The 25,575-nt window shown below is 44.4% G+C and overlaps 2 protein-coding genes across 2 annotated transcripts; both read left to right on the forward strand.

Annotated features, from left to right (window-relative positions):
• Positions 1-4,996: 4,996 nt before the first annotated feature.
• On the forward strand, positions 4,997-5,881 carry LOC139302712 (ankyrin repeat domain-containing protein 9). Its single transcript, XM_070926426.1, has one exon. It carries the CDS (start codon positions 4,997-4,999, stop codon positions 5,879-5,881), a length of 885 nt encoding a protein of 294 aa, XP_070782527.1.
• An 8,553-nt stretch (positions 5,882-14,434) lies between these two features.
• Positions 14,435-20,603, forward strand: olfcb1 (olfactory receptor C family, b1). The gene is made up of 6 exons (XM_070926043.1): positions 14,435-14,650; positions 15,630-15,921; positions 17,430-18,266; positions 18,473-18,688; positions 18,969-19,086; positions 19,241-20,603. The coding sequence occupies exons 1-6, from the start codon at positions 14,436-14,438 to the stop codon at positions 20,392-20,394; spliced, it is 2,832 nt and encodes a 943-aa protein (XP_070782144.1). The 5' UTR covers position 14,435; the 3' UTR covers positions 20,395-20,603.
• The last annotated feature ends 4,972 nt before the right edge of the window (positions 20,604-25,575 follow it).

Genomic DNA, 25,575 nt, shown 5'->3' on the forward strand with positions numbered 1-25,575 from the left:
CTTTGAAAAGCTCCTCTCTGCTGAGGCCACGGTCACAGGGAGAGTGCTAACTACGTAGCTATTTGGCACTCAGTTAGCGTGATGACGATGGATTTATCTGTGCTCATCATCGCGCGTCAGTGTAAAAAAAAAAAAACAGTTCCGACCCGGCTGTCTACTGCTTTCTACTTGTCGGGCTGGTATAGTCTAGTCTAGCTAGTCCAGAGATTAGTCTAGAGACACCGTTTTACATTTGAGTTCGTGTGAAAATGAACTTGTCGGTGAACTCGTTGAAGATTTGGACACAGGGATTTCTTACAGATTCATCCACTTTTCAGGGTCAGGGTCTGGTAAGAACCATCATCACTCACACCAAGTGTATTTCCATGTCGAGCTTAATTTGGCCAGTGTCGACAATGCAAAATCTTTGTAATTGGAGCTGAAACGATTAGCCTATTGATGGGATTAGTCAATCCCCCCTTTTCCACTCATTCCCTCGCCCTGCTTTCAAGCTTCAGTTACCCTGCATATCCTGAACCCCCAAGTCTGTCTGCGCACCGGCCTTGCAAGTACGCGCATGCAAAGTACAGCGTGTGAATACTTTCTGTCCCTGCGCTCAGCCTCCCACAGCACAAGGATTTCTGTAAATAGCAGATGAATACATTTTTACCGTCCCTCAAAGTGCCGTACTATTTACAGACTAACCAGGGTAAATAGACTCACATGGTGCTTGTGCCATCACAGACACTGCTCCCAGATCAGTATCCACAGACAGACCTTCACACACACACACACACACACACACACACACACACACACAGTTATGATCTCTGGCATCTGTGAAGCAGCAGGGGCCCACCCAGACAGAAACGCTTTGCACAGTAATCAAGACCCCCTTACAGATCTGCAGTGCTCACATTATATTTCAAAAGCATGCCAGAGTGCTTGTTGAGCCAGCTCATTCTGACATTTAATTCAATTGGTCAGAATACAAAACGCGTAATTACCGGCGGGGGGGGGCGGGTGTTTGGGGGGGTGCTGACCGGCCACCATACGCAAATTTAATCAAAAGGGCTTAGCCAGAGGTGATCCGAGGCTGCAGCGCTAATCAAAAGGAATCTTAATAGTCGTGGCAATGTGATCAGTCACACTGAAACATGAAAAATTCACAGCCATGAGAGATCTGGCTGGGGGGGGGTATATCACGCACAGAGCAGAGCTGCAGGCCATAAGGCAGATGTCCTGTGCGTGTGACTCAGCAGGGCTGCTGTGGAATGGAATACGTGTGATCAGATTGCAGAGAGGAAAAAAAAAAAAAAAAAAAAAAAAGGTAAGTTATCCTCGAGAGGAAAGGAAAAGTAGTGCCTTCATTTGCAGTGAGTTGGGTTTTTTTGTAACCATACTGTGAAACGCTTAGTGATGAATTTGATTTTTTAAGTCTATCTACTGCATGTAGAGCGAGAGACCACAGAGCCAACTCCAATGGCTGAGGAAGACGTGCTTGAAAGCTTTTGAAATTGCTAGTAAGGGGGACCTTGATTTCTGGAAAATACACGAGTGTCTTTTGACTACAAAAAATAAGCCTGCTGTCTTCTAAGCTTTCTCCCACATCTCACGGCCTTCCTCGGTTGTCATAGACATGGCTCAGTGGTTATCACGTGAGCTAGGCGTGGAACTCCGGTCGTGTGATACCGGGCGGTTGCGTGTATGGGCGCGGATGGGTGGCCTCTGGCGTCAGATGCGGAGGTCCTCTTTGAGCCCCCCTCCCTCCCAGTCAATGATCTTTGACCTTTTCCCCCCAGTGGATGGCGACTCCAACAGGGGCAAGGCCAAGAGATGGTGGTGGAGAAGACCATCCGAGAGTTAGAACAGTCTTAACATGCAATCTGGACGACATCTGATTTGCAGGGGGGGGGGTCGCGTCTACACCTGGTATTGAAAAAGTGTTCTCATGTCCCTGGGGAGTCCTCCATTCAGTAGATCACTACTGCCCCAGTGTGGCCAGAGGCGATTACTACGCAACACCAATGCTTTACACGTGCTGTACTGTGGAGAGAGCATCCTGTAGCAGTACTGGCACACATAATAACGAGAGGCAGCACTGTAACAGGGAAACTGAAGAGAATATTGTTATCTTTATCTTTAAGGGGCAAATGCTATTTTTTTTTTTTTTTTTTTTTTTTTAATGGATATGTTCGGGTGTTGTTCATGTTCAAGTGTGCATGGTTTGTTGGATTTGGAATTTCATGACCAATATTTTTTTTTCTCTGTGCAGAAACGTAGACGTCGAATATGTGAGGTAAAAGCAGCAAATACCGGAATACAAAGAATGCCACGTCACAAGTTCAACGTCCCGCCTTCGAAATGCCATTCAAGTAAATAGGTATCATCAGCAAACATGCACATAGGTGGTCCGACGTAACAGCACTTAGAATGGCACATATTGGTGTTATATATATATATATATATATCCTCTTAAATGCAGTGCAGTTGGAAGTATAAAGTAGTATGAAATATAAAAAGCAAAGCACAAGCACCTCCAAAATTGTACATTAGTAAAAGTACTAGGTTACTTTCCGCCGCTCTGGGAAGGAGGAAACAACCTAACAAACAAAACTGAATCATTTTCTTCCTTCTCCGTTTGTCTGAGCCTTTGATTTAAAATGACAACAAAAAAAAAACGACCTGATGTGCAGGATTTTATGCAACGGCAGCATCTTTGACGATGATGATTCCGATGACATGAGTTTTTTTTCTCTGTTGAAATCCTTTTAAAGACAATAAATAAATAAGTGTATTGCATCATTTAGTGGATGGATGGATTACTAATGGGTCCATCAGTCACAGGCCCAGGGTCCTTTCAAAGAGCTCAGTCAAGTATACACTACATATGCATATAGCGGCTGCTTTAACAAGTTAGAACCTGCGCCACAAGCTTCCATTATTGGCTTCCTTTTTCATCTGCTGTAAAGAGCCCTATTGTAACTTGGGGTTGTATTTGTCGAGTGCCAGCTCCAAGTGGATCTGCTTATGCAGGAAGCTTTCGGAAAGGTCTGAGACGACCATCGTTCAGTCCCCGCATGAGCAAAACACAGAAGTTCGGGTGTAGTGCTTTCTGCGGTTCTGGTAATCTGCAAGATGTCACAGACAGAGAGGGAGGGGACGGGGGTGGGATTGGGTGAGGACTTTTATCTGTCTGTGCCCAGGGGCCCACACTCTGTGCCAGGGTGCGGATACTTTAAGAAGTGCATCCCGTTGAACAGCTCACATGTTTAGCTCACATGTTCTCACTGTGGCTGCACTCATTCAATATTTTGCCATTCACAGCCACATTGCCATGACATAATTGTGTGTCACACACAATGTGTGTGTGTGTGTGTGTGTGTGTGTGTGTGTGTGTGTGTGTGTCATCACTTTTTTGGGCTTCGTGGTTTCAAGTGAACATGTTGTACAGTATGACATCGTTCTGATGATACCTTTACAATATCAGGAACAAGCTCGGCCATTATTCTGCCACAAGAGGGCACTATAATGCACAATAATGGCACAGTCACTGCAACGTTTACGTCCTCGTTTATAGAGTTATATGATGGAGTTATTAACGTGGTGTTTCAACGTGACCTGCACATTTTCATTTCTCTAGACACACTGACACTTTTTTGTTGTTGTTGCTGTTTTTATTCATTCATTAGTTCATGATCTCCTGTGCTGTGCAACTTTGGTAACAGAGGCTGTTTTATTTAAAAAAAAATCCATTTCACGTTATCGAAACAACATAACAATATTGTTACAAAAGCAATTACACCATGAAGACAATCAACATTTTGTGAATAAACCAATAAAGCCAATAAAGATAATCGCTTTAATTAGTACTTATGCTGTTTGGAAATGACATACAAAATCCGGGCAACATTTTGTTTTTTGCAAAACAAATTAAAATTGTAAAAGATACAAGTGAGTGATTCTGGTTCATTTTGACTGACAGAAATAGTAGCAAAACCTGAAGTTATACATTAGTAATTAGTTGTGAATTTTTCTTCTTGGAGTGATCGGCTCTTTGTTTGTGCAGCTCATATTCGGTATACTTTTTTATTGCATCTTGAATCAGCGACCACGTTTAATGGTTTGAGGTTTGAATTCTTTACATCTTTGTATTTTATGTTTGTTTATATATATATATATATATATATATATATATATATACAGCAGTTTATGGCAGTAAATAAAATAAAAAAAATCAGCGTAAAATGACACTTTTGCATGAATGTAGACAGATGTATCCAAACATCATATAATAATAATAATAATAAAAAATAAATAAATAAAGGACCGAAGTCAAATCTGGAATATGAGTGAATATTCCTTAAAATTAAGCATCTCAGTTTATAAAACTCATATCTAATATTAATAATTACCCGTGAATATATTGTTTGGCCAAAATAATTCAGTTACACGTCACTCTCACGTTCTTCCTCCTCGTTGTCTTAGTAATTTTTAATAATTAATATATATATATATATATATATATATTATTATTATTATTATTTTTAAATTATATATATATATATATATATATATATATATATATATATATATATATATATATTTATTTATTTATTTTATTTTATTTTTTTAGTTCCACAGTAACACTGTACATCCGGTTGAAAAAAAAGGGGGCTCCACTAATATTTAAGTATCGGTGTCCCAGAAATGAAACAAACACTGTTGTCAATAAAGTTTCCTTGACGCTTTTGACGTTATTGGATTGTGCGCATGCGCACGGGCTACGTACTGCAGCGAGGACTCCCGCAGCTGTCAGGGGGGATCGTAGAGGAATGTGCGCCTGTCACTGTCACACAAGGACTCCACTCGGGTGTTTTGGGGGGGGGGGTAAACGTCATGTATCTGCGCTCTGTCCATGTAGCTCCGCGGCTTTTGAAGTAGCCTAACGGCTCATGACGGACGCTGGAACGGTTATAACTCTTGAGGGACACGAGTGGCTCGGGTCGTTGTCGCCATGGCCTCTTTAGCCGTCGGCTCGGCGGCTCGGAGCTTCGAGAAGCATCGGAAGTCCTTCTCGCTGCTCTTCTACCGGGCCGTGCGGGACCTGAAGCCGGTCTGGATGCTGGAGGACATACGGACGATGGAGACTTTCCACCAGGAGGAGGACGCCAGCCAGAGGATTTACACCCCGTCGGAGGCGCTGCTCTACGCCATAGTTCACGACCACCAGGCGTACGCCCAGTACCTGCTCAGCCGGTACACCGACGAGGCGCTAGCAAAGCCCGGGGAGCGCTTCTGCTGCTGCCCGTCCTCCGCCCCGCACCTGGCCATGGCTGTCCGCTACGACAGGCGCTACATTCTCGGCCTCATCTTACAGGAGACTCACCGGGCACCCAGCACGCCCCCTTACACGGAACGAGCCGGGTGTTTTCACATGGAGGACGGCAGAACCCCTTTACACCTGGCCTGCGAGCTCCTGCGGCCCGAGGCGGTCATCATGCTGCTGGGGAACGGCGTGTCCCCGCACGCCCTGGACCGCAACGACTTGACCCCGCTGGACGTCGTTCTGGAGAAGCTCAGGGACTCCAAGGGGGTGAACGGCGGAGAGAGGAGGCAGTGTCTGGACAACCTGCTCATGTTCATGCCAAAGGTGCGCTTCAAAATGAGGGGAGCCCTGTGCAGGGAGCCCGAGCGCTGGAGCAAGGTGCTGGGCGAGGAGACCTACAAGTACCTGGCAGGGAGAAGCCCGGCGCCGCTGGCCCTCACCGCCATGCAGACCGTGCTGAAGCAGCTGAGCCCCACGACCTTCCCGGACAGCCTGCACGAGCTGCCCATCCCTTCCTCCCTCAAGCCGCCGGGCCTGCCTGTGGCCCAGCGGGACCGGCCGAGGGCTTTGTAGCATCAGCATGGACAGGGTGCATGCTCCACTGAGAACTCTTCTATTCTAGCATGTGTGTGTGTGTGTGTGTGTGTGTGTGAGTGAGAGAGAGAGTGTGTGTGTGTGTGTGTAACACTTCATTATAGGGCTTGCACAAATAAACACATAACAGGTCAGGGAACTAGTGAATCTCATCCGGGCCCCACTGACTGAGCTGACAGTGGGAAGACTAGGAAGCAAACAGCCATACAACTTTACACACGAATTCAGGCATTAATAGCCCGTTCATTTGTTTAACCTCATTCTAAAGTGTTACTTACTAATACTACTGCTGTTTAAGCCACTGTATAATATCAGACCATCCCTGGTGACTAAATGAACTGTGGTTGCCGTGGATTTTAATGTATGTCGGGGGTAGCGTGTAACCTTGTGGATCATGCGATGACTTGAAAACTCTTCCTGAAAGATGGTGGTGTCATTTCAGGGTTCAAATTTCTCTTTCACCACCACAACTTGAGCAAAACTCGTGGCCTTTGAGAGGCTTTTATTCCGCCGCATCCTAATAATTTCATTCTAATATAACTCCTCCTTGAGAGCTGTGCAGCGGAGACAGCGAACGCATCCCTGCAACAGTTGCTGCAGGAATTAAGCTGAAAAGCATGATCTCCCGAGGAAATGGTTTTCACAAGTGCTGGATCAACCCACTAGGGCAGTGGTTCCCAACCTGGGGGGGGGGGCTGATTTTAAGGGTATAAGAATATATATGTATATGTATAATATACATGCATCTGTGAAGAAGACAGCTAAGGGTCATTTTGGAAGTGAAGACATTTGCTGGGACTGTTAAAACGTGTACGGACGTAGAGTCGTGTTACTAAAAATGTAAGGGAACATCGTCTGATACGTTGCAACATCCTACAGGAAGTATTCCAGTCAGAATTTACACATATTGGTAGTTTTACACAAACTTCCCGGCAGGTATTAAGTTCACTATTATGTTAATTGTACAGTTAATAGATATGTATGTGTGTATATATAAAGATATTTCAACAGAAGTAGGCTACTTTTCCCCCTTTTTTTTTTTTGTAATTGTATGTGGATTGGGGGTCAGTTTATATATGGTGGTAAAATAGGGTCCCTTAGGAAAAAGGTTGGGAACCACTGCGCTAGGGGGCTGCAGGCCTCCCCATTCCTCCTGACTCCTCTGCGCGTCGTGTACTCCTCTCAGCTGGCTAACTTACGCCGAGTAACGCCTTCCTCAAATCTGCATGGGGACTTGGGAGCCAAAGGACCTGGTTGTGGTTCTTACTCCGCAAAGTGATCCAGACGAGTCAACAAAACCTGCACCCGGTGAAGCCGACGGCACCGTGATTTACGCTCGTGTGTACTTATTTGAGTTTATTCCGGAGCGAAAATCTTCCACACGCCATTTTGGTATGAGAGCCGCCAACATGAACGTAAACCTACTCCTGACATGCTGCCCCCCCAAAACCCATAAAATGACACACATATATATATATATACCTCAGAAATAAAAAAAAGAATTTGTCATACACAGACATACAACAAGTAAAAGGTTGCCCAGTAGCAATGCGAAGGTGCTGCCCCCCCCCCCCCCCCCCACACACACTGCAGCATGAACAGTGTATACACAGGAGCAAATATAAGAATGTTGAAGTCTAACAGGAAGCATGGCAAATCCAGCCCCCCCCCCCCCCATAAAACTGCTTTATGATGAAATGTAAAGATCCCCAGACAGCTGCGGCACTTATTTATATAACGTATTTAATAACCGTGGAGTATTAAAGAATATGTGCGCTCCTGGCGTGGGATGGTTTGCTTTGGATCTGAGCTGCAAGACTCGTAATTGTATGCAGTTGCAGTTTTTTTTAGTTTTTTTTTAACGATCACTAACTCACATTTCTCCATACGAGTTCACTTCTTTTTTTTCAAAGCTCTTCGCGCAGTTAACCGTGGATCACCTTTCTGCTGTTTTTGACCTTTTTTCGAATTTCGCAAAGCTGTACGGCGACGTCATTGCCGCCACAATGGCAACTAAAAAGACATTTAAATGCGTAAGCTCCTCACCGGGGACCCTGAGCGCCTATTTGTATTCCTTGATGAGGTGGGGGGGGGCGGGGGGGGCAGGTGAGGCAGGATCCGGAGAGGGTTTTGTACTTGATGACGTAGCATTTCACCACCTGTCCTTCCCCGCCTTACTCTCCTCCCCTCAACCCCACACTCACACCTAGAGTCAACCTAACCTGCATTGTCTTTGGCAGGCGGGGGGGGGGGCATGAAAGCCTCACACAGAGAGGACCCCAGGGCTTGAACCCAGAGCCCTCTTGCTGCGCACCAACCAAGCCAAGTTAATTTGCCGCGCCTTAAGACGCAACTGATCTTTAAAAGTGATGGAACGGCGCTTAAACCTTTTAGTTTCTAGAAATGAGCTGGACTATAACGGTGAGAGGGTTTCAGGGGAAAGCTCGAGGAACGCAGCAAGCACACAGTGTGCATGATGAAGGCCTCGAGGGATGTTAGACAAGGCTGCTGCTTGATGAATCCGACAGGAGGCCGCTTATAATAGTGTCTAGCAATAGGCTTCAGATAGAGTTGCCTTCGCGCGTCTACTGTTGGAGGAAACTGTGTTATTTGTACAATCGATGCATTTGAAAAGCGCAGTGACGAAGTCCCCGCGTTTGAGTGATTGAACTGTCGACTAACCAGAAGCATCACAATCCATCAGGAGGAGCATATTTTGCCATAAAAAAAAAAAAATGAATGCACGCACAGAGAGCTTTTAGTTGAACAGCTCGATTGATCGTACTCTGTTTTGTTCTTCAATAAATCTGCAATATACCAGACTCCGAAGACTCTAGTGGTGTGTTTATTACAGTACAGTGTGGCGGGAGACCTGCACCCGCCTGGCCCTGGTCAAGGTTTTTTTTTTCCTTACAGCTGTAATAAGAACTGAAACATGACTAATAACAGCTACAACAGCTTAAATGATAACATAACTACGATGAATAATAATGATAATTGTAGCAATGAGAGTCAGGCGGGCCCCGTGGCGGCGGCAGCCAGGCGTACCAGGACCGCGATCCACAGGAACCGGCGAGATAAATATATAAAGTTAGCCACATGCACTGGTGGGACATGAATGTGTGTAAAGATGGAGAGGGAGAGGAGGAAAGCCCAGTGCATCATGGGTGAACCCCCCCCCCCCCCCCCAACAGTCTAGGGCAACAGCAGCATAACTAGGGGGCTGGTCCAGGCAGGCCCTGAGCCATCCCTGACTATATGCTTTGCCGTAAAATGCCAGCAGGGGGCAACATTGTCCAATGTTTACCAACGGCTTCTCACGATCCCACTGAAACAAAAGCTGTCATAGTGACTTTGGTTTCAGCGCGGTAACTGCTACACACAAACCCACCACTGGCCCCATTGAATCACTTTTTTTTTATTCATTTATGAATTATTTTATAATTATATTGCAATTAATATCGCAATTGCTTCTGCGCAACCTGACCAATAAAGTCAAACACACGAGGCGTGTGTGACGTGACACTCTTACTTTTTCTATCAGCAGTAATCTGGTTTCCTGGAGCGTCACCCTGCGGGAAGGAATTCTGCCATGTTGAACTTCACTTGAACTACCTGCAGAAGAACCCCCCCCCCCCCCCCCCCCAGAGAGGCTTGCACCGCTGTCAATCAAACTGTCTCAGGTCTGCTGGTTACCAGGAAAAAAGAAAAAAAATCGATGATCTGAACTGTGTGTCTAGTGCCAGCTTTAGTTTTTATTTCTTAATGGACGCGCCGTCCTTCTCTTTGACACTGAGATAATGATAATAATCTTTTTTTTTTTTTTTTTTTACAGTTCAGTAGTTCCTGCATTCAAAGTCCAACTAAAAGTAAAAGCGCAACAGTTACATCAACGAAAGTATTAGATCGGCAGACAAATTATGTAATTTGATTATTATAACTTTGATTGTTAATACTGACTGTGTTGACTCTCTTTGGTGGAACTCCCAACAACCCAAAGATGTCTGAGACGTGACGTCGCGAGCCAAAAAGTTCTGGAACCACTGGTTTGATCTTTGAATCTTTCACAAAAATACAAAGCATTCCATTTATTATGTGTGTGTTTTCTGTGTGTGTGTGTGTGTGTGTGTGTGTGTTTTTATGTAAAATCTTAATCGGAAAAGTAACCAGGAGCTATATATTGTCAAATAAATGTAGTGCAGTAAAAAGTACAATATTTGCCCCTGATGTGTAGTGAAGTAGTAGTCGTATAAAGTAGCATAAAACTGAAATACTCAAGTATAGTACCTCAAAGTCCAGTACTTGAGTAAATGTACTTATTTTCCACCCCTGAGCACAAACTTTACATTTTTTTAGCTGCACTACTGGTAATGCTTTAACAATAAAGCTTTGTATGCTATGTATATATATATATATATATATATAGCATACAAAGCTTTATATACAGTGCATCCGGAAAGTATTCACGGCGCTTCACTTTTTCCACATTTTGTTATGTTACACCCTTATTCCAAAATGGATTAAATTAATTTTTTTCCTCAAAATTCTACACACAACACCCCATAATGACAATGTGAAAAAAGTTTTTTCGAAATTTTTGCAAATTTATTAAAAATAAAAAACTAAGAAATCACATGTACATAAGTATTCACAGCCTTTGCCATGAAGCTCAAAATTGAGCTCAGGTGCATCCTGTTTCCACTGATCATCCTTGAGATGTTTCTGCAGCTTAATTGGAGTCCACCTGTGGTAAATTCAGTTGATTGGACATGATTTGGAAAGGCACACACCTGTCTATATAAGGTCCCACAGTTGACAGTGCATGTCAGAGCACAAGCCAAGCATGAAGTCAAAGGAATTGTCTGTAGACCTCCGAGACAGGATTGTCTCGAGGCACAAATCTGGGGAAGGTTACAGAAAAATTTCTGCTGCTTTGAAGGTCCCAATGAGCACAGTGGCCTCCATCATCCGTAAGTGGAAGAAGTTCGGAACCACCAGGACTCTTCCTAGAGCTGGCCGGCCATCTAAACTGAGTAATCGGGGGAGAAGGGCCTTAGTCAGGGAGGTGACCAAGAACCCGATGGTCACTCTGTCAGAGCTCCAGAGTTCCTCTGTGGAGAGAGGAGAACCTTCCAGAAGGACAACCATCTCTGCAGCAATCCACCAATCAGGCCTGTATGGTAGAGTGGCCAGACGGAAGCCACTCCTTAGTAAAAGGCACATAGCAGCCCGCCTGGAGTTTGCCAAAAGGCACCTGAAGGACTCTCAGACCATGAGAAACAAAATTCTCTGGTCTGATGAGACAAAGATTGAACTCTTTGGTGTGAATGCCAGGCGTCACGTTTGGAGGAAACCAGGCACCGCTCATCACCAGGCCAATACCATCCCTACAGTGAAGCATGGTGGTGGCAGCATCATGCTGTGGGGATGTTTTTCAGCGGCAGGAACTGGGAGACTAGTCAGGATAGAGGGAAAGATGAATGCAGCAAAGTACAGAGACATCCTGGATGAAAACCTGCTCCAGAGTGCTCTTGACCTCAGACTGGGGCGACGGTTTATCTTTCAGCAGGACAACGACCCTAAGCACACAGCCAAGATATCAAAGGAGTGGCTTCAGGACAACTCTGTGAATGTCCTTGAGTGGCCCAGCCAGAGCCCAGACTTGAATCCGACTGAACATCTCTGGAGAGATCTGAAAATGGCTGTGCACCGACGCTTCCCATCCAACCTGATGGAGCTTGAGAGGTGCTGCAAAGAGGAATGGGTGAAACTGCCCAAAGATAGGTGTGCCAAGCTTGTGGCATCATATTCAAAAAGACTTGAGGCTGTAATTGCTGCCAAAGGTGCATCAACAAAGTATTGAGCAAAGGCTGTGAATACTTATGTACATGTGATTTCTCAGGTTTTTTATTTTTAATAAATTTGCAAAAATCTCAAAACTTTTTTCACGTTGTCATTATGGGGTGTTGTGTGTAGAATTTTGAGGAAAAAAATGAATTTAATCCATTTTGGTATAAGGCTGCAACATAACAAAATGTGGAAAAAGTGAAGCGCTGTGAATACTTTCCGGATGCACTGTATATTGTTATTCTTGGTCAATTTCTATTTTATTATTCATCACTTTGCATCTCTATTTTTGTACATTCATTTGTCCTTATATATGTCCTTTTGTTATTAATGTTGCTGGTATTTACTTTTGTTGCTTCTATTTTATTTTTGTACAAATCTCAGATTTTCTGCAACAAAAAAAAAATGCAAAGTATACTGTCACTATTGTTGAAATTAAAAAAAAAAAGAACTATCAAATAAAATGCATAAATAAATCAAATAAAATATTTTTTTATGTATGTCCAGCAAATGCAAATACACTGTAGTACCACCTGGTCCTACCAAGGCATTTTCTAGTGCAGGGTACAAACTCCAAATACATTCGAAACTTAGCAACTTAGCAAAACCTAGCTACATTACCAGATCTCTGAGATAATGAGGAGCGTTTGTTGGGATTTGTCCTACTAAGTAAAACCAACGCTCCCAATACGAAACCATCAGCAACGCTTCGGAAGTCACTCGCATGCACTTTATTGATAACTAACTGTGCATAGCAATTCTTTCATCAAAAGAAAGGCGTCATGCATGTTCAGCGATATATACAAAAAGGGGCGAAAAAGCGAAAGGGCCAACCTGGAGAAAAGAGAGGGGAAACATCCATGCAGGTGGGTGTGCCGCATGAGACAAGTACGCGACAGACACCCCCACCGTGCTTAGTGAAATGTGTAAGGCTGACCTGGGTTTTTTGAAAAAAAAAAAAACAGTGACTCAGAAGCTGGGTTAACACTGGTGAACTGGAAATGTGGCTGTGAATCTCCAGATCTCAAGCCGGTCGAACACCTGCGGGAGATGTGCGGCAGATGCGTAGACTCTACATATTTACGTATTGCAGTAGAAAAAACACCTTACTAACACGTTTTCTGCCAGCGCATGTTGTCCCTACATTCTTTTATTAATTCATCCAGGTCAGTATGGCGGTTAAAGTGCGCACGGTGCTGTCCAAGTATTGTGGCAGCGTGGTTAAGATTCAGATTAGATAACGCGCACTCATACCCTCGTGCTTGATGCGGTTCATTACCCCGGTAGTTTACATGCTTGCTCAAGTTTGTCTAAGCCAGTGAGAACACCATCATCCAATCTGCAGCGCAGCACGAACAACCACACCTGAGACCCACCCGTAAAAGAAAAGAAAAAAAGGAGGAAGGAGCCGCATCCGTCTTCTGATTGAACTCTCCGCTGGTGTTTGAACTTGGAACACAAAACGCAACAACAAACTATCGCTTCATACAGTAAATTAAACATATTTAACATATCAAAGTGCACCTGAGTAAACTTTGTTTCGATTGAAGTCCAAAGACATGCATGCATGCAGGTTCAGGCAGGTTTTCGATGAGTCCATTTCGGATCAGTTTAAAAAAACTTTGGCCCAGTAACAACGTCCACTGCATGTCTTTGGACTTGCAGTTGATCCGGAATGAAAGTGTGTGAATCAAAATCCTACCCGAACCTGACATGCAAAGTCCTTTTTTTTTTTTTTTTTTTTTAAAGCACGACCGGGTCCGAAAAGTTCCCGATATTGGAAGAGAACTGGTCCGACCGGATCCAAAATCGATCAACCAAAGCAGAACGTCTTTCCTACAGTCCAAAGACATGCAGTGGGGGTCTTCACATGCTAAATACTGATACCAAAGGGACCCGAGGACAGTCAGGCCGGGTCCGAAATAGACCTGAGGGTCCGAACATACCTTTCCTCCCACAACCCAAAAACACTGAACTGAAAGGGAACAGAGGACAACAGCAAAAATGCACCAGAGGATAAGTAGACTTGATCCAAAATGCACTTGTCAGGAACTAAGTGGACCGGTGACAACCTCTAGCGTGAGATGAACTGGGATTCTAAATTGTGTTAGCTCCAGCCCCAGTCAACCTGATCAGGATGAATGGATGTGGAAATTGCATTTGGTGAAGGGTTAGAGAGTTGAGACTAAGCATCCAATAACCTGGATGAGTCCCGGCACACCCTGGTTTGAAAGTGTGTTTTCAGTGAAGAGAAGGACATAAGTAGGGGGAAATGACAATTGATCAGACAGCATTCCACGGGCCGCTGTGTTTTGCTTGCTGGTTGTGCTGGTTCTTGCCTGTTGTTGTTATTGATGGCCCGCCCACATGGTTTCCTGTACTGCCTCATTTTTTTTTTTTTGCCTCAATTCTGGTCTGACAACAAATTACATAGTCCTTCTGAGCCCAGCCCACTCACGTTCACTGCCTCACCGACAGGCTCTCAGCTCCGCCCCCAGTTGTGTCAGTTGAATATATTCTTTGGCTAAAGTGAAATGCCTGGAGGATGGCGTTTGGTGCGTGAAACATTCTTTCCAGTTTCGCTTTAAAACAGGTTTCCCCCGCAAGCACCACCCAAAATTCCATGCGAGAGATTAAAAGTGTCCCTGCACACCCCTGGAGCACTTTTTCACCCGGGCCGTTCAAGATGCACAAGCGCCGCCTGCTCCGCAGCCTCCTCTCTGCCCTGATGATGACGACGACGACCTGCATCCTGGCTCATGTGGATGAATGCCACTCGGCTCAGTCCATGTGCGGGGCCCAAGCTCCCGGGGACGTTGTGATGGGGATAATGCTGCCATGTCACCATAAAGTGACCGCTCTTCACGAACGGATTAGGCCTGAAAGCTTCAGCTGCTCAGAGTGAGTACGACACGCGTGATACATTTGCGACATGAGATGGTTATGTGTCAGGGGAGGGCACCTTTCATTTCAAGTATGTGGGTTGTAGTGGTGTAGACAATTCGCAACGCGAGCAGTGGCTAAGGAATGAGTCATGATGAAAATAGAAACGATAAAATAAATGTGGGAATGGTGTACATTTGTAGTATGTTTATATAAATGGAAAAAAAGAAAAGAAACAAAGGGGGGGAAATATACCTGTGTAGAAGCATGACTTAGTTTTAATACGCTTTAATGTGCCTCCACCAGAGAAGTGGACTTACTGAAATGTGGATCACTCCGCATTATAAAACCCCACAACGGGTAGTTTTACTTCGGTCCACGTTCCAGATTTCAGAGGGTTTGACTTAGGGGAGGCACTTCTGCCTCCATCCCAAATGAGTGGAGGTGAACGGAGCTGCGTTAGAAAGGTGCTCACAGTTGTCTCGTAGGTATCATTCCTTTGGTTGAAAGTAGCTCCAATGGACATTTTTGACCCTGGGGTCGGAGGATTGCCTCGAGCACCAGGGGCCCTGTTTCTGGGAGGAGATGTGACTGTTGAAATCTTTAAATGTAATTCACGTCCACTGTGTTGGGGTGGAGGAAGAAAATTCCGACATCAGCATTTATCTTGCAATTTAAATAGAGAGGGAAAGCTGATTTGTAACCTTTCTTTCTGTAGTGTGTCAGCCTAATGTACTTTTCCTGTTAAACAAGTCTGCAGGTGTGGTCTTTCACCACCTTTCTTCAGTTCTTTGATCCTGAAGCTTCCAGACTTAAATTGAATCTATCTCCTATGAACTGAAACACCTCTGGCCAAACGCCTATGAAGACTATTGACATGTATACGAAATGTGCAAATAGCTTGCTATTTTGTCTTTTGCCAACAGTTCCTCAAGCGCAGATAATTTCATGATTTTTTTTTTTCTTTCTTTTTTTTTTTTTACGCTGTCATTTTCAGTTTTGATCTAGAATCATTTCTGAAATCCTTGGCTGTGATCCACGAAATTGAGGAGATAAACGCAGCCGGCTTCCTCCCAGGAGTGCATCTCGGATATTTGATGTGCGACACGTGCTCACATGCAAGCAAAGCGCTGCAGAACGTGGGACACATGCTCGCGGTCAACATGTCTCTAAATGTGAAGTGCGACTACACGGACTTCAGGCCCCGAGTCAAGATTATTTTAGGGGCGTTATACTCGGAGGTGTCCATCGCCGTGGCCAGACTGCTGAATGTGTACATGGTCCCTCTAGTGAGTACCAAATACCGTCTGATCAGCAAATAGAGGGTCAACGTAGAGGGTGTTTCATTCCATGGTTTGTGGGCATTTCATTATTTATTACCACACTGGTCCGAATATAAGACGACTTTTTGAAAATCAATTTTACTCAACTCACTCAATAAAACAAGATAGTCTTTGAAATAAAATCCTGTTTTCTATATGCTTTAGATGAAAATTACAGTGCCGTATTTAGGGTGAATACCATAAAAGTGAAAATAAACTGCAGTCTATTGGTATTTCTGATACCAATCGGGCTATCCATCTCATAGTGACAAACAACTGCGTTAACCATCGACGTGAAGTCTAAGAAACGAATCTGACCGAGAGAGCAAAAAAAAACAGTAGTGCAAATTGGCCTAACTTGCCTTGTCCCACCGGCTCCTCCCATGAAACATCATCCTGGCTGCCATCTAAGGCATTTGATGTACAAATCCGTTGATGGCGCTCTCTGGGGAAACTGCGTCCCATGCTTGGACGATCCACTCGCAGAGCAGACGCACAGCAGGCGGCGAGAGTGCGTGATTACCAGACGTTGGTTAACTTTGTTCGAGACAATCACTGTGTCTCTCCATCTTTCAGGCCTCCGGCACTGTGAGGGATAGCGGCTCACTTCAGTCAGGAAGGGAACACTTGTTTTACAGACATTTGGCGCCATCTGTGGATGTACATTGATATTTAAAAGTCGAGACCCCAAATGTAAGACAGCCCCACTTCAGACTCATTTACAGGGAGAAAAAAAAAACGTCTTATATTCGTACCAACACGGTAGTCATGGAGGCTTTAATGTTTAAGCTGCATTTGTTGAAGAAATACGACAACATATTGGGAAATATGTTTGGCTTCTTACAGGGAGATGGATGATCAATTTCAAGTCCGTGCATTCAGAACAGGCACAAGACATGTGTCAGACATCATCTTAAGATTAGCACAAACAATGGAAGCAAAGGGAAGCAGCAAGCCCATCACCTTCTTACAGTACGGCGGCAGGGCCAACACGTCACCTTAGCCGTCCTGCACTCACTGAGAATTTGCACACTTTTTCTACCTTTTCAAAACGCAGGTATGTGCAAAACGTGTATTGGTGCCAGACAAATTTGGAACAGTTGGAGAGCATATGTTCAGTCTTTTGGCAGAGGCGAGCTGTTTGCCCCTACTTCCAGTTGTTGTGCTGATTTAGGTTAAGCACTTCCTTGAACAATCTTTTCACTGAACCCAGAGATTGAATTCATATGATCATATGATATCATCTAACTCCTGGTATGACCTCAAGCAAGTGTCTTTCCTAATATTCTGTAGTATTCTAGCAAATATTGTAATATTACTAATCCTACTGTGTACATATATGTACTCTAATTTTGTTGTGAGGGCAGATTTGGGGATTTGAGGGGACTTTTGGGTGCTATAACAAAATTCAATTTTAAGTATATTTTTGTGTATTTTAATTTCTTCTTGTACAATTTTTTTTATCTCATTATCAGCTTAGCAGCACAGCATCTTCACCAGAACTGAGTGATAAGCTGCGCTACCCGGTTTTTACACGCACTATTCCCAGTGATAAGCATCAGACCAAAGCAGTGGCCAAACTGATGCGTCACTATGGCTGGAACTGGGTCGGAGTTGTGTATGGGGACGACGATTACGGAAGAGCAGCTTTCCAGAGCTTCTTCAGCAGTGCTGAGGCAAATAGTGTGTGCTTGGCTTACCAGGAGATGTTGCCTCATTACCTTGATCATTCAGACAGCATGCAACGTATCAAGCAGGTCGCACAGCAGGTCCGCTCCTCCAACGCCCAGGTGATACTGCTAATCCTTAAGGCAGAGCTGGTGGAGGTCCTCTTTAAGGAAATGATGCGGACCAACACATCAAGGACCTGGATCGCCAGTGACGCCTGGTCCAGGAGCTGGTCCCTTGCCCAAATGGATGGCATCAACAAGGTTGGGGACATCTTGGGCTTCACTTTTGTTGCAGGCAAGAGTGAATCATTTGATAATTATCTCAAGAATCTTACAGCAACCCCAGGAGGATACAACCACTTCATCGAACACTACAAGAACCTGAGATTCAACTGCACCCCAGAGTGTTTCTCAAACAAGCCCCCACCCTATTGTCCGACAAAAACGAAAATGAAATCTGACACTGCATGCAATTTCAAGGATCCCCAAGAGCAAAATGATGACTATCTTGTGAGGGCTCTGGATACAAGCGAAGCCTTCCTTAGCAAAGTAGCAGTGTGGGCCGTCGCAAATGCTCTCAAAAAGCTACTTAATTGCAACAGTTCCGCATGCTTGGGGGAAATTAACTTCCCACCATGGAAGGTGAGAATTGATATCCTCTTATGACAAGAACAGATTCAAATTTGAACTATACAGTCGCCTTCTTATATTTTAGGCATTAGAATGTAATGTGTGCTCCCTTCCTTAGAATTCCAATAATAGCTTCAGGGAATAGGGAAATTATCTGTCACAGTGACAGCCTCTGCAAAAGGACAATTTTAATTGACATTCTGTTCTTTGCTTTGCAGCTTCTCAAAGAACTGAAGAGGGTTAGGTTCGAGCTTGACAACCAGAATTTCTTCTTTGATGAAAACGGTGATTTTGTAAATGGTTATGATCTGATCATTTGGGGAAAGGATGGACACCACAGAAGGTTTCAAAGGATCGGGAGATACCATGTCCTTGATGAACGAATAGAACTCGATGTGAAAAATTACATCTGGCTTTCAACAGCCAATAACACGGTAAGACAACACCGTACTTACAGCATCCACTCACAGCTTCGATAGTCAGTGTAGTCACTGTGTAGCCCTTGTGTTCTGAGGCAAGGTTGCAACTGAGTCAAGACAGAAGGTCAGGTGCTCACCAAAGACATTCATGCCCACTTTATGCAGTGATTTGGCACATTTGTGTGGAGGTGTGCCATGAATGCCTTCGAGAGGAGACTATTATTGATTAATAACTACAGTCTACTTGACTACAGACTGATGAGTTACATGCTGTTCTCTTGTTTTGCTCTCTAAGACCCCTCAATCTCGATGCTCAGAGCGCTGTGCCCCTGGCTGGGTAAAGAAGATCTTGAATGTGTCCTGCTGTTACAACTGTACCCCATGTGTGGAGGGGACCTATTCAGACGCCTGGGGTATGCCTGATTGACATGCTGATTTTATATTCAATTTTAGCTTCAAAATGTAAACAAACATGAGATACAGGGGATTCAGTGGCCTGCTGCAGATCTAAATAAGCCAGAATGGTCTTATTTTGCGTAACATGTACATCACCGTTTTCTCTGACAGATCTTCATATCTGCAAAAAGTGTCCCAATGGAACTTGGTCTCTCAAGGGTTGGAATCACTGCAAGTCAAGATGGGAGTCCTACTTGCAATGGAGTGATCCTCATCCCATCACCATGATGGCAGCTGCAGCCTTTGGCATCCTGCTCTTGTTGGTTATCTCCATTATCTTTTTGGTGTACAGAGATTCCCCACCTATGAAAAGAGCCGAGGTGAGATTGTCCTGTGTGATGATGGCTGGTCTGGCAGTGAGCTTCGCAAGCGTGATATGCTTCATGGGCAAGCCCAGTGTACACCTCTGCCGGGCCCGCCAGGTAATGTATGCGATGGGCTTCACCCTGTGCGTGTCCTGCAATCTGGTCAAGGCCTATCGCACCTTCCTGGTTTTCCTTCCCTTTGGTCAAATTACAAACAGGCAACTACATAAACTTTACAAGCCACCTGTAATTGTCATCGTCATAACTGCTGTCCAGGGGATCATCTGTCTTCTCTGGCTGATCTTTGATTCTCCTGATATTGATGACACCCCTCCATCTCCACAAAGCATGAAGAAGATAATCCAGTGTAGTGAAGGTGCCACATACATAGGTTTTGGCATTATGTTGAGCTACATAGCTCTGCTAGCATTGGTTGGCTTCCTCTTGGCCTTCAAAGGCAGGAAGGTCCCTCAGGAGTTCAGTGAAACAGGTTACATAATTTTTAGCATGCTGATGTACTTATTTGTATGGGTGTGTTTTATCCCAGTCTATATAACCAACAATGAAGAAGGCACTCCTGTGCAGGCTTCCGCCATTCTAGTATCCAGCTATGGCATCATCTTCTGCCATTTCTTACCCAAGTGTTACGAAGCATTTTGGGGGTCAAAGGCCTATACACTGGAGAGGATTCTGAGGAGATGGCGAGTCATCTCCAGTCCAAATCTTGATTCAGAGTCAGAAATAGATATCCCCGGAATGAACACACCCCCATCAAAGAGTGACAGGTTTTCCATATCAAGTACGTCAACTATATTGAGGAGCTCAGGCACACTGAGCGAGGTCAGTCCTACTGATTTAGAGCTGCGCATAATGCCTATGTCCAGTGAACAGAGCCATGTCTATCCTCTGTCTAACAGTCCAAGAACAAAACTGATGCAGCGTAGGAGCATGTCGTTCTAAAAACTGGTTCCAGGAACGTTTGACATGTGCTGATGTGTACTGTACTGATATTTTATTATGCCCTTTTCCCTTCTTTTGTACAGTCTTTCACGTTAAAATGTGTTTTCTGCTGAAAACTGTTGTACCCTTTAATATACAGAAGACCAACGATGTCACAGTTGTGTTGTATACAACTACAAGTGGTATTAAAAACAAAAATGCTCCTTAAAGACTTGTTGTAAGTTGTTTACATCGTATGTGCACTATTTTGAATTCATTTTAAGATCCCAACAGGTTGTCTGCCATAGCTAATGGGTCGCTTGCTACTTAACTTGGCCTTCTTTGTGTTACACAGCATGTAAAAAAAACGCGCACTCTGTGTGGATGGGCCACATCACGTCACAATAAAAGCCTAAGCAGGTGTTCAGACAAATGAAATACGATCCAAGAGGTTCAGTTGGATTGACAGATTAATGCATTTAATGGCTTAAAGGTGCCCCGTGGAGTTGTCTTGTAACCAAACAACAGTTCTGTTTACATTCAGCGTTTCTCACCGAAACGAGTTGATGTATCCTTGAGGTCTAACAAATATGATGACTGCCTTTCCAAAGTCATACATTTGACTTTAAAGTTTGAATCCTGCGTCGTTTCCATCCATGTTTACTAGCTTGCGGCCTTCTTCTTCCCTGACTTTGCTGGGGCATTAATGCATTGGTTCTCGGTGCATTACCGCCCCCCTGTAGATTGGTGGAGTAGTGTGAAACCATTAGCATGACTGTGTATCGCCCTCATGCGCATGCATGAGACAAAAAAAAAACAGTTCCATAGTGCTACTAGAGGTCAGAAACTCCACAGGGAACCTTCAACAGACACAATGGTTTTTAATACTCACAGACAGGATTTTACAACTGACAACTGACAATCTCCCAACAGTAACTAAACAGTAGAAATCACCAGCTCATGTTACACACTAATCCACCAAGAATGTGGGCTGGCGTGTATTTTGATTGGTCAATGCAGCATTTTATTTTATTTTATTTCTTTCATTTTTTTTTACAAAAGTTCAGCCAGGTTCAACTTCTTTTTGTCCGTTGGCAGCCCAAGCGGTGGTGTCCTTGGTATGTCATCAGACCATTTAATTTACTGACAAATTACAGAGGGTTCTTTGTAATCTCACGGAAGCGACCTATCAATCAATCAAAAGCACAGTGCCTTCGCTCACCATGGCACACAAAGCTCTCTGTTGGCCCTCGTTTGAGATTTTGTTGGCTGTAACACAATTCCACATACATTTGCCAAGTAATTACACTCTGAGTCACAGTTGTCTATTTTGCTAAATAGCCACCAATAGCCTAGCTTTTGGGATCAAGATCACCCAGTAACACAGTTGCTGCATTTCAATTTCATTTGAGGCCTTACATTTACACCTTAAATTAAATCACATTTTGTCAGTCCCTCCTCTAATTGAATTTACAATCTTAACGCAAATTCAACCCATCACCGAACTACTTGCAGGAGCTTGGAATCTTTTAGAATCCCCACTATTTCTCTGCAAAGGGTTACATAAACTACCTCAACTTTCTACATAAAAGTAATCGAATTTCGAAGGTCAGCCCTCAATCAAAGCAAGACAACTTCCCTGTAACAACACTGTGAGGAGGACTTACTGACGGTCAACTGAACTAAGGGAGGAAGTGCAAAGGATAGGGTTTGTGATTTGTGATATTGGGCTGCATAAATAAAAATTTTACCTTAGAGACTCAATTCAGACAGAAAAAGAAGGGTCAAATTATGACGGGAGCAAAGGAGGAAGTCAGGTGACGGGTAAGTCCGGTTATTATAGAGCCACAAAGTCTGCAAAGGCAGGAAGTCAGGGTGGAAGGATGGGTTGACGAAACACACACTGTCCATTTCCCCTTTTCTCACCAATAGTCAGACACAGTCTTTTTGAAGCGTGACCGCGATCGCTCCCTGACCAGCCTCCTTAACCAAGTGATGATTGCTGCGACCGTGACAGGGACGTGGCTTTGACGAGGAAGCCATTCTAACCCAAACCGCCACGTTTCCCTAAACCTTACCAAGCCTGTAAGTGCATTTAAGCATTTGCAGAATGATGTTTGTTCATCTGTGTTTTGTTTGACCAGTTGAGTGGGGTTAAACTTCAGCTACACAAAGAGTCAGAGACAGTGCATTGGACCCAAGGTTGCACATCGTACGTACACTGTGATATTACAATGTCGAATGTGTGCAGGGCTGATTTTGGGCAGAGGCGAGCTGGGCGGTCACCTGGGGTGTCACAAGCTGGACGGGTTTTTGGTTAGATACCAGAAATAAGGCAGTTGCTAACAAGTGGCTAAATAAGGCTACAGAAGTTGCAGCAGCATTCTACTGGGGGTGATGGTCATCTACATCATGTATTAAGAATGAAAGTAAACGTTTCAAGATTGAGAGCATGACCAATTCAGGCAGTTCTTGATTAATACGCATCAGCTACAAAGTTGGAGTTTTGTTTCCCTGAATGTCAGTTCATCAAAAATGCCCCATTAAAACACTGATGGCACATGTTTTGGTTTAAATCTGTGGTCAGTCAAAAGACAGTAAGTGATATTTAGATCAAGTCCAGTCTGACGGTCTCGGGTGCAGCCTGTTTGCGTGCGGACCCCCATGCTCGCGTTAACAGGTGCAGGTTAGACGGAGACAACTTTTAAATATATTCATTCGCGACTCAGTCGCTGGCGCTGAAGTTTTAAGGCTCAAGTTCCCGCACCAGACCTGTACTTTTAACCCAATCTGCTGTGGCGCAGCTCCCCGTTCCCTAACCATTACTGATTCAAACATGAAGTAAACCTGTGTGTTTAACACTGTAACGGCTGTAACCCTGCAGTGCCATACCTACAGGTTTACAGGGGCCGTAAGTGGGCATCATCAATCATGGATTTCCTTGAAAACGTCAGCTTCAGAGTTTTACAGCGGCCTTGTGGCGCAGGCCTGCGAGAAACAGCCAGAAGGGAGACATCTGCAGCCGAGAATAGCGCAGCATAGCCACCTGAGACTGTTACACAAGTGTCAGCCAATCACTGCAGAGCCTCAGAGGTATTAAAGCCGCTTGTCCTGCCGACACACAGACACACTGGCCACGCTCGACCACGCGGCTGTTGGGGCTTGTCCTCACTGATCAGAAAACAGTGGAAAACACAGGGGCATGCAAGTGTCAGCCTTTACCAGTCTGACAGCCTTACCAGAAATGGTGGAATGCTTCCTCGTAACAGCAACGATGGGAAGCCAACATCCTGTTCTTTCCGACTCTCTGTGATTTCGTGTCATTTCAGTGTCACGAACAGTTGAAGGCACAATGCAGCTATTGTCGCCGGCAGTACCTTTTCCGCTGATGTTGTCACGTGGCAGAACCAGTATAAAATAGAGATTTAATCAAGTGTTGGCAATGCAGGAGTTATCTTTATGCCTAGTTAGCAGATAGCATTTCTGATTTCAATCAGTTCTTTTTTTTTGTCTAAGAATGTAAGATTCAGTATGCGGCCTGGATTGTGCCGTTGGTTATATTGCATTACATAAATAAACGAACAAACCGCTATGCGTGAGGGTGCACAGAAGGCAGCATTGGACAACACATTCAATTACATACGAGGAAATTGGAATCGCAAAAAGTGTGGACTAGCCGTCAGATTAGTTACAGTGTTCTTCATGTGAGAAACTACAGTATCACCAGCGAAAGGTCGACGTCGAGTTCTCACGGGAAGTAGAACACAGTAATTGGTCAACATGTAAAGCCCACGCGAGTAAAACAATGTTATCCCAGGTGGCTTAATTCAGCAGCCACTTAGTGAGACTGCATTCACAGACGCAAAACTAAACTCAGCCAAACTACGCGTACAGCTGGAATAAAATAGTACGCACAAGTGGTGCTACAACAAGGGGAAGGAGATAAAAAAAAGCAGTTGTCTGTCGACCTCAGAATTGGAAGAACAGAACAGAAGACCAGCAACGGCAACAGTGGTTGTCCCCCACTGCTAACCTTGTAGCTTGCCCCAGATCAAGCAGCCTAAATTAGCTTCCTGTGTCAGTTCACGTATTTGCAGCGGTTAGCGTTACCAAGGGAAACTAGACGCAAACAGTGCATAGCTCCTTTTTTACTTTGCAGAGTCCACTGCGTGTGTGGATTTGATTTTGATGTTAACCACCAAAGCGTGTGCAAATCTGGAATCTTAATCTAATTTAGTGGAGTTAAACGTACAATACTGCACACCGAGCAGACGTCAGACCTCCGGCGGTTTAAGCTCCTTCTGCTCTGTTGACCAAACAGCTTGCCCGGTTCCCGTTACCGCGACACACCTGGGCGCGGGGGTGACAAGGATCACAGAGATGCTCGGAGACAGATCGCAGGATGCGCCCGGGCTCCCTGGGGTGCCGTGATGCTGTGATTCCCACCTACCTGAGAGTGCAGTTTTTGTTTTTGTTTTTGTTTTTTTCTAGATTTTAATATTGGTTCTTTGATTGTTTCTAGAGGTACAGATACCCAATTGCAGCTGTGGGCACTGTATGCATAAAAAAGCCTTAATTAGAGAGGCACTTAGGCCCACCAGGGTGATGCAAATCAAGAAGGCTTTGTTGTATGTAAAACTGGAAGACCTCCTCCTGTCGGGGGCCTTCATTGTCACGCTTACAGTGATATCCACATGGTTATGGTTGGGGGACAATCATGATCACGCCTCAAAAGCAACAATATTGATAGGAAGTGAACAACAACCGCCTCCCCTGTTGAACTCTGACACACTCTAAGAGGGGGCTGTGTCTGGACCCAAATTCACAGCCCGGCATGGCAAAAGCATTTCTATTAATGGCTTAACACAGATCTCTAAAGCAATGGAAAATGCCAAAGAAGTTCCATATGTTTCATTCAAACCACCTATTTTTGCAGGAAAGGGAAATCAAATATGATATGTTGTTAAGCCTGTCATGATTGTATCATGCAAAGCAGTTGGTCAGTGTGCAGGTGCAGTTTATTTTTCGGGGCCTGGATAAATGCTTTTTTTTTTTTTTTGTTGGTGATGAAGTTGAGACTAGTCGAGTGTTGAGTGGGTTTGGTTTTTTTTAACTGGGTCAAATGCGACGATTATATTTGGCCCAAGAGGTTTCCTGCCGAGGGTGCCAAGCTGTCACGATGACATGAGGGTATGTCAACAA

This window comes from Enoplosus armatus, chromosome 19 (assembly GCF_043641665.1).
Source record: "Enoplosus armatus isolate fEnoArm2 chromosome 19, fEnoArm2.hap1, whole genome shotgun sequence".
Lineage (NCBI taxonomy): Eukaryota > Metazoa > Chordata > Actinopteri > Centrarchiformes > Enoplosidae > Enoplosus > Enoplosus armatus.

What these genes read in the sequence shown, in the direction of transcription:
- olfcb1 (XM_070926043.1), top strand. Translation starts at nt 14,436, where the DNA reads ATGCACAAGCGCCGCCTGCTCCGCAGCCTCCTCTCTGCCCTGATGATG. An exon ending in TTAACTTCCCACCATGGAAG is followed by an intron (nt 18,267 to 18,472) that starts GTGAGAATTGAT and finishes TTTGCTTTGCAG; the next exon opens with CTTCTCAAAGAACTGAAGAG. An exon ending in GACCTATTCAGACGCCTGGG is followed by an intron (nt 19,087 to 19,240) that starts GTATGCCTGATT and finishes TTTCTCTGACAG; the next exon opens with ATCTTCATATCTGCAAAAAG.
- LOC139302712 (XM_070926426.1), top strand. Translation starts at nt 4,997, where the DNA reads ATGGCCTCTTTAGCCGTCGGCTCGGCGGCTCGGAGCTTCGAGAAGCAT.